Source organism: Oncorhynchus clarkii, chromosome 13 (assembly GCF_045791955.1).
Source record: "Oncorhynchus clarkii lewisi isolate Uvic-CL-2024 chromosome 13, UVic_Ocla_1.0, whole genome shotgun sequence".
NCBI classification, from domain to species: Eukaryota; Metazoa; Chordata; class Actinopteri; order Salmoniformes; family Salmonidae; genus Oncorhynchus; species Oncorhynchus clarkii.
Window position 1 is genome coordinate 20,509,872 of NC_092159.1, and position 14,865 is coordinate 20,524,736.

The following is a 14,865-nucleotide window of genomic DNA, read 5'->3' on the forward strand; positions in this document are numbered from 1 at the left end:
ATTAAAGCAATTGTCTTGAGGATGGTGCTGGACCATCATACATAAAAAGAAAAGGGGGATGTTTGATGAATAAGATCTGATATGATTTGTCGAAAGTGCAATTAGTGGAATTAAAGATCAGAATTGGCCTGCCTGTGTAAATGCAGTCCAGGTGACCTTCTGTCTGATTCATATTGTCTGATTTTTCATGATTGTTCTCTATTGTATCAACTGATGGGTTCTGTATGGGGTGGAAAAACAGAAGTATTTGTCAGGAAAGGATTTATCTCAAATTGTTTGATTGTACAGAAAGGAGGGTTATAACATCTCTAGATTCAGACAACATATGGATCATTTTTTGGTTGCTGAGGACAGTGCGCTTTTCCTTGGGCGCGCAGGTCGTACACCGATTCTCCAATCAAATGCATGATTAATGAGTCAGGAACCAATCAAAAGAACGAATCGTCATTTTGTGGGTGGTAGTTCAACCATGGAAACGCCCTCTTCACGTTTTTGTTTTAAAGGCCGATTGATCATTTTGCTTGTACCGGGTGGAGTAAAACGAGTCTGAGGTGGTGAAATATTGGTCTAAAAACACCAAAATCGTCGTGTTATTAGCGATAGCTTATCAACTCTTACCAGTCTCTCACAAAATGACGACGACAACTATATATTCAGGCATGGAAGCCGGAGCAAAAAGCAGCTCCAGGTAAGCATCATGACATGTCAAGAGCCTTGCATTTTTCAGCCAAATGTCAAATGATGCACCCTTCATCTAGACAGCTAAGTTAGCTAGCTAACCTTTAACTATCTGGTGAACAATAGCTAACTGTCAAACAATACACTTTTCTTAACATATTCGTATTAATGGCATTGTACTTGATTTGTGAGAGGATGTATTTTACGATGAATGCAACTGTGGCCACAACCACCGGTGATATTTGCCTCTTTTGTATGTGGACCAGGCTAACGTTAGCTTGCTAGCATTTAGCTAATGAATGTCGCTAGCTAACGACGTGCTCGTAGGTGTGTAAAAGCAAGCTAATGGTTCTAACTGATTGCCTTCAAAGGAATCAATATTTGCTTGTTCTTTTATCCAATGCAGGGTGTATGACACTAGAGACAGACTTCTAACATGAGACTTGTCGTTGGCTAGCAAATCAATTAGTTAATTTTATGGTTGGGTGGGGCCCCATGTGGAAGATGCTTTTTCTAGCCGATTAACGTTACTAGTATCCACGTTGCCAACCACGACCATGCAGCCCTCGTCCATAACTAGATTTGCTCAAATTAATCACTAAACATATATTTGGCTAGTTACTGACTTGCAAAACCAACTATGCTATTCAGACACAAATTATTTTACATCTGGTTTGTGGCTTGATTAAGGTTAATATCAGGCCGAAGCAGCAGCCCCACATACAATGACATCTGGATATTTTATGACCCACTGGTTGTAGTGTGGGCTGGGGGAACCTAAAATGTATTTTATGGTGAAAATCGATCAAGTGGGCTTGCACCTGGTTTACATTTATGCAAACACAAGGCATGTAAATCAAAAATATATAGTTTTAATTGGTAGTCTTAGCAGAAGGTATTGCTTTCTATCATTATCTCTGAATGCAGAGAAGCTGCCATTTCAAAGATTATTTCATGCTTTAAAAATCCTCAAGTTTGGTCTACATGGGTTTATGTCACACCTGTTTTTCATCCTCTTCTAAGACCTCAGCTTAAAGGTGGGTTCACTCACTGCAGGAAGAGAGTGGAGCCAGCAGGAGCCCGTCTCTAACATGCATTTAAAGCATTTAGTGTGTGCATTAGAGGTCGACCAATTATGATTTTTCAACACCGATACCGATTTATTGGAGGACCAAAAAAAGCTGATGCCGATTAATTTATTTGTAATAATTACAATTACAGCAATACTGAATGAACACTTATTTTAACTTATTATAATACATCAATAAAATCAATTTAGCCTCAAATAAATAATGAAACATGTTCAATTTGGTTTAAATAATGCAAAAACAAAGTGTTGGAGAAGAAAGTAAAAGTGCAATATGTGCCATGTAAGAAAGCTAACGTTTAAGTTCCTTGCTCAGAACATATGAAAGCTGGTGGTTCCTTTTAACATGAGTCTTCAATATTCCCAGGTAAGAAGTTTTAGGTTGTAGGAATTATAGGACTATTTGTATTTCATTAACCTTTGACTATTGGATGTTCTTATAGGTACTTTAGTATTGCCAGTGTAACAGTATAGCTTCAGTCCCTTCCCTCGCTCCTACCTGGGCTCGAACCAGGAACAGATCGACCAGGAACAGCCACCCTCGAAGCAGCGTTACCAATGCAGAGCAAGGGGAACAACCACTCCAAGTCTCAGAGCGAGTGACGTTTGAAACACTATTAGCGCGCACCCTGCTAACTAGCTAGCCATTTCACATCGGTTACACCAGCCTACTCTCGGGAGTTGATAGGCTTGAAGTCATAAACAGCGCAATGCTTGAAGCGCAACAAAGAGCTGCTGGCAAAACGCACAAAAGTGCTGTTCGAATGAATGCTTACGAGCCTGCTGGTGACTACCACCGCTCAGTCAGACTGCTCTATCAAATCATAGACTTAGTTATAACATAATAACACACAGAGATACGAGCCTTAGGTCATTAATATGGTCAAATCCGGAAACGATCATCTCGAAAACAAGACGTTTATTCTTTCAGTGAAATACGGAACCGTTCTGTATTTTTTTCTAACGGGTGGCATCCATAAGTCTAAATATTCCTGTTACATTGCTCAACCTTCAATGTTATGTCATAATTACGTAATATTCTGGCAAATTAGGCGGCCCAAACTGTTGCATATACACTGACTCTGCGTGCAATGAACGCAAGACAAGTGACACAATTTCACCTGGTTAATATTGCCTGCTAACCTGGATTTCTTTTAGTTAAATATGCAGGTTTAAAAATATACACTTGTATTGATTTTAAGAAAGGCATTGTTTATGGTTAGGTACACATTGGAACAAGGACAGTCCTTTTTTCGCGAATACGCACTGCATCGATTATATGCAACGCAGGACACACTAGATAACTAACTACACATGGTTGATGATATTACTAGTTTAACTAGTGATTATTATTCTTTTTTATAAGTTTATTGTTTATTCGCGTAACAGGCACGCTCCTCGTGGAGTGCAATGTAATCAGGTGGTTCGAGCATTGGACTAGTTAACTGTAAGGTTGCAAGATTGAATCCCCGAGCTGACAAGGTAAAAATGTGTCGTTCTGCCCCTGAACGAGGCAGTTAACCCACCGTTCCTAGGTCTTCATTGAAAATAAGAATGTGTTCTTAACTGACTTGCCTAGTTAAATAAAGGTGTATTAAAAATAAAACAAATCGGTGTCCAAAAATACAGATTTCCGATTATGAAAACTTGAAATCAGCCCTATTAATCGGAATGGACGATTTTAAATCGGTCGACTTCTAGTCTGCATAGATTAGCTCCAGTCAATGTGTCAGCTAACCAGGCCACCATAATGACAGGTATCAGGAAGGCTTTGAAAGGAATTGGTCTTAATGTAGTGTTGCGCACCAGACACTGACTTCATCCCCAAATAGCCTGGTGATGATTCCCTTTGTCCTGTGCAAAATTTCAGACAGGTGTCTGCACTTTTATATTTTTTTATTGGTTCTTGAGCAGGAACTCTTAGAGGGTACAAATCCTAGTTTAAGGCTATACCAGTAAGAAAGATACAAGTTAGGCTAGTTATTTATTTTACTCAATACTTTTCTAATTGCTTTGTCGCTTAGGGTCCTGCGCCCCCCTGGAGGAGCATCCAACATCTCTTTTGGCAATGATGAGGAAAAGCCCCCCAATCGCAAAAACAAGATGGCCTCCAACATCTTTGCTGAACCAGATGACCCACACGCTCATCGGAGGAACAACCCACCTGGTAACCCATCACCCTCCACAGCCTCTTGTATAATACCTATAGCTGTATGTAGCCTATGTAATTTATCAATACTTCTCTGTGCGTGTCCTTAGTCTTTAAATCTTAAATGAATTTCTCAGTTTAATATCTTATTCAGTTTTCAAAGGTCTTAAAAAATGCAACTGGGATGACTAGTGTTTCCGTTATAGTGCCACTGCTCAATTGTTGCCATTGCGGCAATTATTACTAATTTTAACTTCAAATAATACTAGAGGCACACTTCAAAATGTTGGCACTATGCAACCATATGTGTGCACGTCATGTGAGTCGAGCCGTTGTCAGAGGAGAGCGAATGATTGCCTATACATTTAAAAATACCTTTTTTTATTATTAGGATCCACATTAGCTGTTGGGGCCACATGAAACATGACATACAGAACATTAATAGACAAGAACAGCTCATGGACCGAACTTTTATTAAGAAAATAAAGGCACACACAACCTACATATCAATACCTTCACACAAACTATCTAGGTAAAATAGGGACGAGGCGATGTGTCTTGAGGTGTTGCTTTATTTGTTTTGTAAAACCAGGTTTGCTGTTCATTATAGTGATATGCGATGGAACAGAGTTCCATGCACTAATGGCTATATATAATACTGCAAACTTTCTTGCATTTGTTCTGGTTTTGGGGACTGTGAAAATACCCCTGGTAGCATGTCTGATGGGGATAGGTGTGTGTCAGAGCTATGTGTAAATTGACTGCAAACAATTTGGGATTTTCAACACAATGTTTCTTATAAGAATTAGCCCTTTGACTACAATGAAGAGCAAGACGTGCCGCCTAACTAGGTCTTTCCTTGCATCACTCGACTGGACAATAATCAAGATAAGACAAAACTAGAGCCTGCAGGACTTGCTTTTTGGAGTGCGCTTTCAAAAAAGCAGAGCATCTCCATTATTATGGACCGACCTCTCCCCATCTTTACAACCATTTGAATCTGTTTTGACCATGACAGTTTACAATGAAAGGTAACACCAAGTAATTTAGTCTCAACTTGTTCAACAGCCACACCGTTCATTACCAGATTCAGCTGAGGTCTAGAACTTAGGGAATGATTTGTACCAAATACAGTGCTCTTAGTTATGTTCTGGACCAGTTTATTACTGGCCACCCATTCCAAAACTGTTACAACTCTTAAGGGTTTCAGTATTTCATTCGCTGTGGTTTCTGACACGTATATGGTTGAATCATCAGTATACATGGACACGCATCCTTTGTTTTATACCCAGTAACAGGTCATTGGAAAAAAATAGAAAAGCGGGCCTAAAGAGCTGCCCTGCAGTACACCGCACTTTACTTGTTTGACATTTTAGAGAAGCTTCCATTAAAGAAAACTGAGTTCTATTAGATGGCTCAATCACAATATGGCAGAGGTTGAAAAGCCATAACGCATACACTACCATTCAAAAGTTTGGGGTCACTTAGAAATGTAATTTTTTTTGTCCATTAAAATAACATACAATTGATCAGATAGTGTAGATGTAAAACTATTGTAGCTGGAAATGGCTTTATTTGTATTGTTTTGATGGAATATCTACATAGGTGTACAGAGGCCCATTATCAGCAACTATTTCATGTGAGAAATTGGCAGAGTTCCTCTGTCCAGTTTCTGTTCTTTTGCCCATCTTTTCTTTTATTGGCCAGTCTGAGATGGCTTTTTCTTTGCAACCCTGCCTAGAAGGCCAGCATCCTGGAGTCACCTCTTCACTGTTGACGTTGAGACGGGTGTTATGCGGGTACTATTTAATGAAGCTGCCAGTTGAGGACTTCTGTGCGTCTGTTTCTCAAACTAGACACTAACAAGTCCCACTTTTTTTTTTGCTGGGAAGGCTTTCCACTAGATGTTTGGAACATTGCTTCGGGGACTTGCTTCCATTCAGCCACAAGCATTAGAGGTCGATCACTGAAGTTGGCCGATTAGGACTGTTTCACAGTCGGCGTTCCAATTTATTCCAAAAGTGTTCGATAGGGTTGAGGACAGGGCTCTGTTCAAGCCAGTCAAGTTCTTCCACGCCAATCTCGTTCTGTATGGACCTTGCTTTGTGCAAGGGGGCATTGTCATGCTGAAACAGTAAAGGGCTTTCCCCAAACTGTTGCCACAAATTTGGCAGCACAGAATTGTTTGGAATGTCATTGTCTGCTGTAGCATTAAGATGGCTAGCTGTTGCTCAGGGACGCAAACTAGTCACCTTTTGCAGTTTTGAATCCAAAATGGGTGATTTGTTTAGATATGAGAAGTTTAGGCTGGGGGCTTTGGATGACTACTGGCTGTGAACAAGTGATGCGTGTTTGGCTGAGCCTTGGATACAGCCAGTATTAATCCAATGGTTCACATAACGGAATGCAGCACGCGATTGAAGAGAGGAACAACCAATTTGCTAGTTACATCATCAGCACGCGCTCTGGAAAGGCAGTTGACCAGTTAATTTACAGCAGCACGTCCCCTGAACAACGAAGAGGTAGGTGAGAAGGTGATGACGCGTACTTAAAACCACTGGCATTTGGAAAGCTTGAGGTGGGGGTGAAAGTATGGTACAAGTATTGTTAGCATTAAGTATCTTGCCAGCTGGATTTAATTCTCTGTTAGCCAGCCAGAGAAATGTTGGGCAACATTTGCCAACTTAACTGATCAAATTGAGTTTATGGTGAGAAAAATGATCTGGCTAGTAAGGTCAGACGGCTACAACATCAGATGAACGTTAGTAACCTAACCATTCACTATAGTATTAACTGGTATACAACTCCTTGCCATTCCTCAAGTTATAACGTGTTAGTTGCTTACCGGACCCTGGCAATCTGAATTGTTCCTTGTTTTCCCTCTACAGTATGTGGTTAATTTTCAGATTGAGAGAATTTGGTGAAAATGAGGCATTGCTTGTGGAGCTGGGCCTGGCTTAAAAGTGGAGCAAGTGGAGCTGGGCCTGGCTTAAGATGGATGTCACCACTGTATAGAGGTGGGAAAGTATGGTGTTCCTTCCATCATTCAATACAGGAAATGAAAAGGGGTATGCCAGGTGTACTCTGCCTGAAAGAGACCCTTTGTTGGCATAATCGATATCCTGCTCTGCTGGTACATTATAGAACAGATGTCCGAAGGCAGAAGGTGTACAATGGAATGTGTAGCCCTAAAATAATGCTTTTGTTGAACTTGACAGTAACACTTGTGAGTGGTGATTATTACACTTAAAAAAAATAAAAATACACTCAGTGAATGTTATTTTTGCACACATGTAGCCTTGTGTACTTGATCAATGTCTACTATAGTGCCCACTATAATAGAATGAAACAGGCATTCTATTTTTGCTCTGTTTCAACTTAAGATGGGTTTTTTTTTCTCCCAATACTTGAGTGTCATTTGCAGTAAAGTCTAGCCAACAAATAACATTTGGATTGCTTTCTTTACATTTTTTTTAGCTGTGAGTTATGTTCACATGAACAACTTTCATTTTAGACTGATCATGTAGGTCATATTCTTTGTTTAATTAGTTAACACCTCTATTTCCCCCCTAGCAGGGATTAAAAATATAAAAAAATCAGTGCAAAAAAAAGTGTGTTTGGGCCCTCACCAGTTTGCATCCCTGGACTTGCTAGCTAATTGGTCCTGGGAAATAAACATGGGTTTTTACCTGAAATGCTTTTATATATATTTTGTGGCTCTTTATAGAATTCTGATGGTGGTTTAACATTAAGGTGTGGACCTCCCATCTTTCAATAACCCACGTGGGTAAAGGCTCGTAATGACCAATGAGTAGCTTGAAGAGGTGGGACATACAGTGTGTCAAATGGATAAAATGGAACCAAGTTCTATTTTAGCGCCTGGCTATGAAGTCTGAATTCACGTGAGCCGTTTTGTTTGACATTTTTTAATAACATCTACATTTTTATTTTGCAACACTCACTGACTAAACGTGTGCTGTCTGGTCAGCATGTTAGCCACCTGTTGCACCCTCTACAACCACTGTGACTTATTATTTGACCCTGCTAGGCATCTATGAACATTTGAACAGTTATAATCTCCACCCTGTGCAGCCAGAAGAGGATTGGCCACCCCTCAGCCTGGTTTCATCCTTGGTTCCTGCCTTGAGTTTTTCTTAAACACTGTGCTTCTACATTGCTTGCTGTTTGGGGTTTTCGGCTGGGTTTCTGTATAGCACTTTGTCATTGACCGATGTAAAAAGGGCTTTATAAATACATTTGATGGTTATGACTGACTTGATCATTGCCCTTGCTAGTTTGCCTTGTATTTAACATTCCCAGTATTGGATACTTTTTGTCCAAAATATTGAGTCACTGAAACAAGCTAGATATCAGGCCAGCTGCTATACAACCTGATGGTAATGTTTGTTGGACTACCAAGAAATGTATTGGTGAATTATTACCCATGCATCCATCTATTCTGTCAACGATGCCTTACTTTGCATTATGGATTTTTTTTGGGGGGGGGGGGGTGTAAAATAACCAAGTTTAGTTTTGCAGCATAAACTGGGAATTTTTATATTACTGATATTATGATTGTCTGTTTCACATTTGCAAATTGGTTGACGCTGTCAGTTCCACTTTAAGAGCCAGCCCTCAATATACTACTTTTTGCCAACAGGCTCATTTCTGGAAGGGGATATCAGCAGGTGTGCGCAGACTTCATCGACCCTGGAGTTGCTCTGTATGTGGGATGCAAGTTGCAACTTCCTCCACAAGAGGGCAGATCATGTTCATTTATGATAATGTGATTCATGTTCGCTTCACAGATATTATAAGAAAAGCGGTCACCGTGTTTGGTCGGGACAACAATTGACAAGCCACAATCAACAGCCTGATCAATGCTATGGGGCGTCGCGCTGCCTTGAGGCAAATGGTGGTCACACCAGATACTGACTGGTGTTTATATATATGTATGTGTGTATATATATATATATATATATATCTCATGAGCAGTAGGCTCAATTCATGAAATGGCAGAGCTAAGCCGTTTGTTTCATTCTTTGGATTTGATGAGGTGTTTGGCTACTTAGAACTCTTATCAAACATTTTAAATGTTATCACTGGCATGAGATGTCTGTAAATTTCAATGTAAGCCCTCGATCGCTTGGTGATTTAACATGGTTTGACTCATTCCCTGGCTAAGTGTCATTTCTGTGTATCTACAGGTGGGAAGCCCACTGGAGTGCTGTGTGGAGAACCCTCGGCTCCACTGAGGAGATGTGCTGCCCAGTCGTCCTCCAACAACCACGAAGACTCCAACGCCGGGGTGAGATGGCTCAACGCTGATCACACACACACACACACACACACACACACACACACACACACACACAATCTAGAATTTCCCATGTTGACGTTTCCTCAAAGTTAAACAATAGGCATTCCTTGTGGAGGACTTTCACTTTGCTTTCATGTAGTTGGCCTACTCATTTCTGTTCTAATAATGTACCCTTTTTCCCCTTCATCTCCTCTTAGAATGGAGACAATGACATGGGAAATGCTGGTGAGGACCACTTTAATGTATTGCTTGCTAACTTCCACTGTTAATAAACAAGTTGTCCAGATTTAAGATTACATATTCATGTTTTGTAAACTTAGGTTAATTTTACTCACAATAATGCTGGTTAAATTATAGCTAAGAGATTTGGGGGGGGGAGACATGATTTGTAGTGTTTAATGTTTACCATTTATAGTGTCTGTGTATATTGACTTTGCTATTACCAGATGTTTAAAAGCTTCAAGCAGCAGTATTACGTTTTAAATACCTGAGTCTCAAGCATGTTCACCTGGCTGCTTTCCCATGTTTAGATAACGCTGTTGAGGTCGTTCCCACCCCAGAGCAGAGGGATGAGGCTCCCCAGCCATCCGGAGGGGCTTCCCAGCCCGTCGCAGGGGCTTCCCAGCCAGCCGCAGGGATGACGTCAGGCCGCAGGAACCCCCCAGGGGGCAAGTCCAGCCTCATCCTGGGTTGAGGTCCTTCTCTTTCTCAGAACTCCGCCGTCCTTTTCTCTTTTTTTAAAAGAAGAATCTCCACCTGTTCATCTGAGTCCAGGAATTTCGTCCCGTCCTCTTCTCCCTCCCCGAGTCTATTGTTTTGGTACGTTTTTTGTTGACAGAAGCACTTTATGTACCTGATCCAAGCCCCTGGCATCTGTAGTGCTGTAGTCACAGGCCTGCTGGGTAAAGGGCATGAGGTTTAAGTTGTCCCTCACTCCATCTGGTGTCATTGGTAAAAGTTCTGATGCGCAATCAATAAGGTTTTGAAAAACACAAATGGATACATATGAAGTTGTTGCTTTTGCACCGTGTTTATTGAATGGCAAACTGCATGCACGCCTGGTTTGTTCCAAGTCCGACTCATCCAAAACATTTTGGTGAAGCCTTTGTTAAAAAAAAATATAATAATAAATTAAAAAAAAGGGAGGGGGAGGTAAGTTATACTGTGAATGTTTTTTATTTTAAGGTTATGCTGGACTAAATTGAGTCATTATTAATTAATTGGAGGGGTACATGATCTAGTGTTGCATGAAGTTCGGGACCTAAACCTTTCTATGGAAACTAAAATCCACACGGGATCCAAGCTGTCAAATCAAACCCTGGTGTTATTTCTGAAGACTAAATTCAGTGAATATGTCCAGAAAATGGGCTTATGTCATGAAATGGAAAAATAAGATAGAATTTTTGTATTGTGTTTGTGGTCCTTACATGTCAGTTTTAACTTCAGTGCCAGGTTTGAGTGGTTTTTATGATCTTTTTTTAAAGGGGGAAACTTCCTCAACAGGTTAAAGTATGCCTGTTTATGTGTGGTACTCCATCTGATAGAATGACAAGTGACCTTATGACAGCTCTGCCTAGTTCTCGTTTTGCATATTTATTATTATTTTTTAAAATTCTCGATGTTGGACACAATTTGGTACGTTAAGCAAATTGTCCAGAGTTCTTGTTCAAACTTCTGTCACTGTCTCTTACAGGTCTGATGCCTATTTTACTGTCTGCCTTGTACAGGAAAACCTGTGGTTCAATGTATGTATTTACCCACACACGGTTCAATTTTGCTCAAACGTAATTTGAATGAAATTGCACACATGGCTTTAGTGAATTCATGTTGAAGTGCTGTTCTGCAGATGTTGAATGGTCAGCTGGGCTACATGACCGTTACTTGTTCATCCAAATTCATGCAGGTTTGTTTATCACTGTAAAAGTCGCAATGAATATTGGCACAAATTAAAAGTCTTTTTTGACCATACATGGCTATGTCTTTATTTCTGATGGCAATGGTGCAGTTGGCTGTAGTTTTTCAATGACCTAAATACATTTATGTACTGGGTGGTTTGAGCCCTGAATGCTGATCGGCTGACAGCCATGGTATATCAGACGCTATTCCATGGATATAACAAAACATGCTTGTCTTGTTTAGTGCTCTGATTACATTTAACCAGTTTATACAGTAATGGTGTTTGTTGTACAGTGCCTTTGGAAAGTATTCAGACCCTTTGATATTTTCCCAAATTGTTTGTTACAGCCTTTTTCTAAAATGGATAAATACAAATCCTCAGCACTCTATACACAATGACAAGGTAAAAACGGGTTTAATACATTTCTTTAAATGTATTAATCTTGAAATACCTTATTTACGTAAGTATTCAGACACTTTACTAGGAGACTTGAAATTTAGTTCCGGTGCATCCGGTTTCCATTGAGCATTCTTGATGTTTCTACTATATATATTTTGTTTTAAACTCCTTTTTCCCCCAAATTTCGTGATATCCAATAGTTTTTTTAGTAGCTACTATCTTGTCTCATCGCTACAACTCCCGTACAGGCTCGGGAGAGACGAAGGTTGAAAGTCATGCGTCCTCCGATACACAACCCAACCTAGCGCGCATCCAACCCGGAAGCCAGAGGAAACACCGTGCACCTGGCAACCTTGGTTAGCGCGCACTGCGCCCGGCCTGCCACAGGAGTCGCTGGTGCACGATGAGACCATTCAATTGATTGGACATGATTTGAAAAGGCGCATGCACACCTGTCTACATAAAGTCCCAAAGTTGACCGTGTATGCCTGAGCAAGAACCAAGCCATGAGGTCGTCGGAATTGTCCGTAGAGCGCCGACAGGATTGTGTCTTGGCACAGATCTGGGGAAGGGTACATTTCTGCAACATGGAATGTCCCCAAGAACACAGTGGCCTCCATTATTAAATGGAAGAAGTTTGTAACAACCAAGACTCTTCGTAGAGCTGGCCAAACTGGGGAGAAGGGCCTTGGTCAGGGAGGTGACCAAGAATCCAATGGTCACTGACAGCTCTAGAGTGCCTCTGTAGAGATGAGAACCTTTCAGAAGGCCAACCGTCTCTGCAGCACTCCACCAATCAGGCCTTTATATGGTAGAGTGGTCAGATGGATGCCACTCCTCAGTAAAAGGCACGTGACTGCCTGCTGGGAGTTTGCCAAAGGGCACCTAAAGACTCAGACCATGAGAAACAATATTCTATGGTCTGATAAGGAGTAACTGTCAGTCCTTTTGAGTAAGTCTTTACCTGACAGTCGTGTCAAAAGTTCATTTTTCACATGCGCCTATTACAACCGGTGTAGACCTTACCGTGAAATGCCTACTTTCAAACCCTTAACCAACAATGCAGTGGCTGTGTGCACTTATGTTATTGACACAGTTCCTTCCGACACTGAATTCCAGCAGGACTGAGTCTGAGCCATGCTGGAATATTGATGAGGATCTCTGCATTGTCCCCAGTGAATCCTCCTTTGTCAGGCCGCCATTCTTCCCCTGTGTCACTGTCAGGCCTTGCAGTAGCCTGTATTCATGGATTCCCCCCCCCCTCCCCCCAGCGCATCCTGTTTCCATTGCGCATCCTTGATGTTTCTACAACTTGATTGTAGAAACCTGTGGTAAATTCAATTGATTGGACATGATTTGCGAGTAAAACATTGCCCCTCTTCCTTAGTATGTGTAGGCCATCTAGCTGATGCTGTCTGGTCAAAAAGATTGACATGGTTGCATTGAATGCAAGGGAAGCCAACGAGCATATGGTCTCCCTTGATTAAACAAATAATTATAATAATAGTAGCCAATCAGTGTTGCGCTAAACTGAGTGAGCTCAGCTGTGAATTGTCCTGGCGCACCTAAAAAAAAAGTGTCAAGGGAAGCCAGTTTGGATTTGGCTTCACACCACTCCCAACACATCAAAAGCAGAACATCATTTGCAGAAAACAAACACATTTTTGCATCTCGTTGTCCTAGCTAAATAGGAAAGAACTACCCTCAACTGGTTGTCTAAGTGTTAATTAAAAGTACAAAAACATGACCTGCGGACACTAGGCTCTCCATGGAATCCGTTTGACACCCCTGCTCTACAAATCGGGTGAGTAGGCATGTTTTTCCTACTTGCACGCATTCTCACTCACTCTCTCACACACACACACATTATATAGAAAAGTTGAAGTTGAAATGGTACTGGAATAGTGGAGCCAGTCCTTGTTTTCATTTCAACTTGCAGTAACTCTCTGTGGTTCTAAACCAATGGTTGTTTAGTAGTCTGATGCTGTAAATCAGTTGTGTCAAACTCATTCCATGGAGGGCCTAGTGTCTGCAGGTTTTGGGTTTTTCCTTTCAGTTAAGATCTAGACAACAAGGTGAACGGAGTTCTTTACTAATTAGTGACCTTAATTCATCAAGTACAAGGAAGGAGCGAAAACCCGCAGACACTCTGCCTTCCTAACTGGACTTTACCGGACAGGTCTTGCTCTCTCGGTTTTGTGAAACAAAGGTGTGGTTGAGTTTATTCTGCCACTTATTTTCTCTGGCCTATATGTCACGGTGTCAAGGGTTTTGCTTGTGCCTTAACGTTGTCTCTGTTTGCCAAATGTGGAATGAAAGCAGTCAAAGCCCCCTTGGACTAACCTAGTCGGTGCTTTGAGTCCTCAAAAACAGAGCTTTCAAGAGGATCTCGTTGTGGTGGGGTCATTAAGTCAGTTCATTACATTACACTGACTGCTCTAATAGACATCCATGGACAGCCCTTCACTCGAGGACTCTTTGTCAGAAACCTATTGACGCTGCTTGTCTCCTTTGTTTACATTGATAGTGATTTTGATCTCATGCTTTGTAAATTGTACGAGGATGTATGATGCAATAAATCCAACTGACTTATCTGATTAGCAGCTGTTGAGTAGGGGAGTTCCACATGCTGTCTGAAAGGTCAGGTGGGGAGACTGAGTGGTTTTTGGCTTGCCCCGCAGGCAGGATGTTGAATTGGAGTTTTTCCAATTGAACTCTCACACTTCCTCCAAACTTTCATTTCTACATCATAACTCGCAACCCCTTGTGAGGGTCAATCAATGAAATGGCCAAGCTAAGCAGTTTTAGTTTCATTCTACTTCATTAGATGAGGTGTTCGGCCGCTTATAACGCTATCAAGCATCTAAAATGTTATCACTTTTGACAATAGACGTCTGTAGATTAGAATGTAGCTCTCTATCACTTGGCTGATTAGCCAGACAATTCACTGGCAATAAATGAGAATCAATCAGCCCTTTGCCCCACTGAGGTGCTGCCCAGTCCTCCTCCAACAGCCACGAAGACTCCAACGCCGAGGCGAGATAACGTCTTAACACTGTGTTCGTGTGTGGGTGCGATATCAATCTAGAATTTCCCATGTTGCCATTTCCTCAAAGTTAAACAATGGGCGTTCCTTGTTGAGGATTTTCTCTTTCACTTTGTGTTCATGTAGTTTCCCTACTCCTTTCTGTTATTTTTTCTAATCACTTACTATTTTTCCATTCATCTCTGTATCACATCAGGCAGTGATTGGGAGTCCCATAGGGCTGCGCACAATTGGCCCGGCGTCGTCCGGCTTTGGCCGGGGTAAGCCGTCATTGTAAATAAGAATTTGT

The 14,865-nt window shown here is 41.2% G+C and overlaps 1 protein-coding gene across 1 annotated transcript; it reads left to right on the forward strand.

Annotated features, from left to right (window-relative positions):
• The first annotated feature begins 506 nt into the window (after nucleotides 1-506).
• LOC139423822 (jupiter microtubule associated homolog 1-like) lies at nucleotides 507-11,202 on the forward strand. The gene is made up of 5 exons (XM_071175458.1): nucleotides 507-688; nucleotides 3,790-3,932; nucleotides 9,122-9,222; nucleotides 9,432-9,459; nucleotides 9,765-11,202. Exons 1-5 carry the CDS (start codon nucleotides 633-635, stop codon nucleotides 9,926-9,928), a joined length of 492 nt encoding a protein of 163 aa, XP_071031559.1. The 5' UTR covers nucleotides 507-632; the 3' UTR covers nucleotides 9,929-11,202.
• Nucleotides 11,203-14,865: the final 3,663 nt, after the last annotated feature.

Coding starts and splice junctions, on each gene's coding strand:
- LOC139423822 (XM_071175458.1), top strand. CDS start 633: ATGACGACGACAACTATATATTCAGGCATGGAAGCCGGAGCAAAAAGC. Junction 689..3,789: donor GGAGCAAAAAGCAGCTCCAG/GTAAGCATCATG, acceptor TTTGTCGCTTAG/GGTCCTGCGCCCCCCTGGAG. Junction 9,223..9,431: donor ACGAAGACTCCAACGCCGGG/GTGAGATGGCTC, acceptor ATCTCCTCTTAG/AATGGAGACAATGACATGGG.